The 2,106-nt window shown below is 53.6% G+C and overlaps 1 protein-coding gene across 1 annotated transcript; it reads left to right on the top strand.

The window, feature by feature from the left end:
- Positions 1-431: 431 nt before the first annotated feature.
- CTAM01_17062 (aldo/keto reductase) lies at positions 432-1,358 on the top strand (the record flags this gene model as incomplete). The annotated part of the gene is made up of 1 exon (XM_060533054.1): positions 432-1,358. One exon carries the CDS (start codon positions 432-434, stop codon positions 1,356-1,358), a length of 927 nt encoding a protein of 308 aa, XP_060372368.1.
- Positions 1,359-2,106: the final 748 nt, after the last annotated feature.

The following is a 2,106-nucleotide window of genomic DNA, read 5'->3' as shown; positions in this document are numbered from 1 at the left end:
CGACTCGAAATCGACATTGAGATATCGACTCAACACCAAGTAACAGCAAGCACTCGCAAGGAGGCACCGACCCTCAATAATCTGTACGGCGTACGGGGCAGCACGTTGGAGAACGGGTCCCCTCCAAGACGGGGGGCATCAACCCAGCACAGACGGGACATTCACGGCGGGTCCGCGGCTGGCGACAACAGAGGACGCCATCGGTCCGAAAATGGCAATCAAAATCAATTGTAGTAGTTAGGTCCAAAGAGCGAGACGTCGAAAAGGATAAAAAGGAATAGATAACTCGGCAACATCTGCTGTTTCTTTTGGAAGCATCACTCGCACATCAATCTCAATCAACGGCCTCAATCAATCCAACAACCTCCTCTCTTGACACCAATACAACTCTTTACTTCTCAACATCAACTACAACATTCACATCATTCACAATGGCCGCCCAATTCGCTACCCGTCAGCCTGAGCTCGGCATGGAGAAGGTTATGCCTACTCGCCAAGACTCTGGATACGCCTCTCCCTGCGACTCTCCTCGCCTCACCGTCCGCCTCAACGACGGAAACGAAATCCCCCAGATTGCTCTCGGTGTCTACAAGGCCCCCAACGGCCAGGAGACTGAGGACGCCGTCATCGCCGCTCTCGACGCCGGCTACCGTCACATCGACTCCGCCGCCAGATATGCCAACGAGGAGGCTTGCGGCCGTGCCCTGAAGCAGTGGTTCCAGCAGACCAACACCCCCAGATCAGAAGTCTTCGTCACCACCAAGCTTTGGGACGCTGACCACGGCTACGAGGCTACCTTTAAGGCTCTCTGCGACTCCCTCGAGAAGTTCCAGCTCGAGTACTTCGACCTCTACCTCATCCACTCCCCCTCAGATGACAAGGAGAAGCGCCTCGCTTCCTGGAGAGCTCTTGAGACTGCCCAGCGTCTCGGCAAGGTCCGCTCCATTGGTGTCTCCAACTTCAGCTCCCACCACATTGAGGAGCTTCTTCAGGAGACCACTGTTGTCCCCGCCGTCAACCAGATCGAGGTTCACCCATTCTGCCAGCGCCAGGACCTCGTCGACACCTGCCGCAAGCACGGCATCGCCATTGAGGCCTACTCTCCCCTCGCCCGCGGCAACAAGCTTGAGGACCCCACCATTGGCAAGATCGCCGAGAAGTACGGCAAGAGCCCTGCTCAGATCCTTCTCAACTGGAACGCTACCCGCGGCAACATTGTCCTCCCCAAGTCCCTGACTGCCCACCGCATCCAGTCCAACTTTGAGTCCTTTGACTTCGAGCTCTCCCAGGAGGACATGGCTGTCATCGATGCCCTCGGTGCTGAGAACTACGTTACCGGTAGCCTGCACAAGGAGTAAATGATGTCTCAGCAAGATATTTGGCCTGAGGGTACTCCAGTTCGGCAACACCCACCGCTGGATCTTCCAGCAAACAACTGAGCTTTCCTCCATCCTGAGAGCATTGGAACAGCCATTTGCACTGCCGGCGTGACGAAATCCGCACGTCGTCCATCCAGGACATTAGAAGGAGTTGATTGCCGTCGACGCCACTTGGCGTTCTATTCCCCCGTCGCAGTATTTGGAAAGGAGTTTGGATTATTCATTTTTATTTTTTTGGGAGGAAATAGAGACAGACATTTCATCTAGACAAGCGAGCTAGACTGCAAGCTGGGCTTAGCCTGGTACGAATCTTACGCCCCATTTCTCAACTTTGCTCCCAATGGTTTCTTTTCGTGACATCCTACACCGACTTGGCCAATCAAAGAATATCAATCGGCACAACTAAGCTTGTGGGCAGTGGTAGCTGGCCTCTAACACACAGAGAGATGGTGTTCCGGCGGTGATAAGTTGATCGATAAGATTATGGGCCCCTCCCAGACTCTGATCGGATCACCCTCAGTAAGTCAACATACCCACTTCCTGGCACCCCCCTGTTTCTGGCACCCACAAAAACGCGAAAATCCACTACAACCCAATGCCCACCCCCAACCTCCTTTTATCACAACATTTTCAATTCGCGTCCAAATGGGCTCATCTTTTGCACATGTCTTCTTCTATATATAATGCCTCAATATACCGAAGATCAGCTTCGTCAGGCTCTCGAGGA

Source organism: Colletotrichum tamarilloi (assembly GCF_030869305.1).
Source record: "Colletotrichum tamarilloi strain Tom-12 chromosome Unknown Scaffold_328.1, whole genome shotgun sequence".
In the NCBI taxonomy this organism is placed as follows: Eukaryota; Fungi; Ascomycota; class Sordariomycetes; order Glomerellales; family Glomerellaceae; genus Colletotrichum; species Colletotrichum tamarilloi.
The sequence above is the reverse complement of the archived record's forward strand: the minus strand, read 5'-3'. Positions and strand labels throughout refer to the sequence as shown.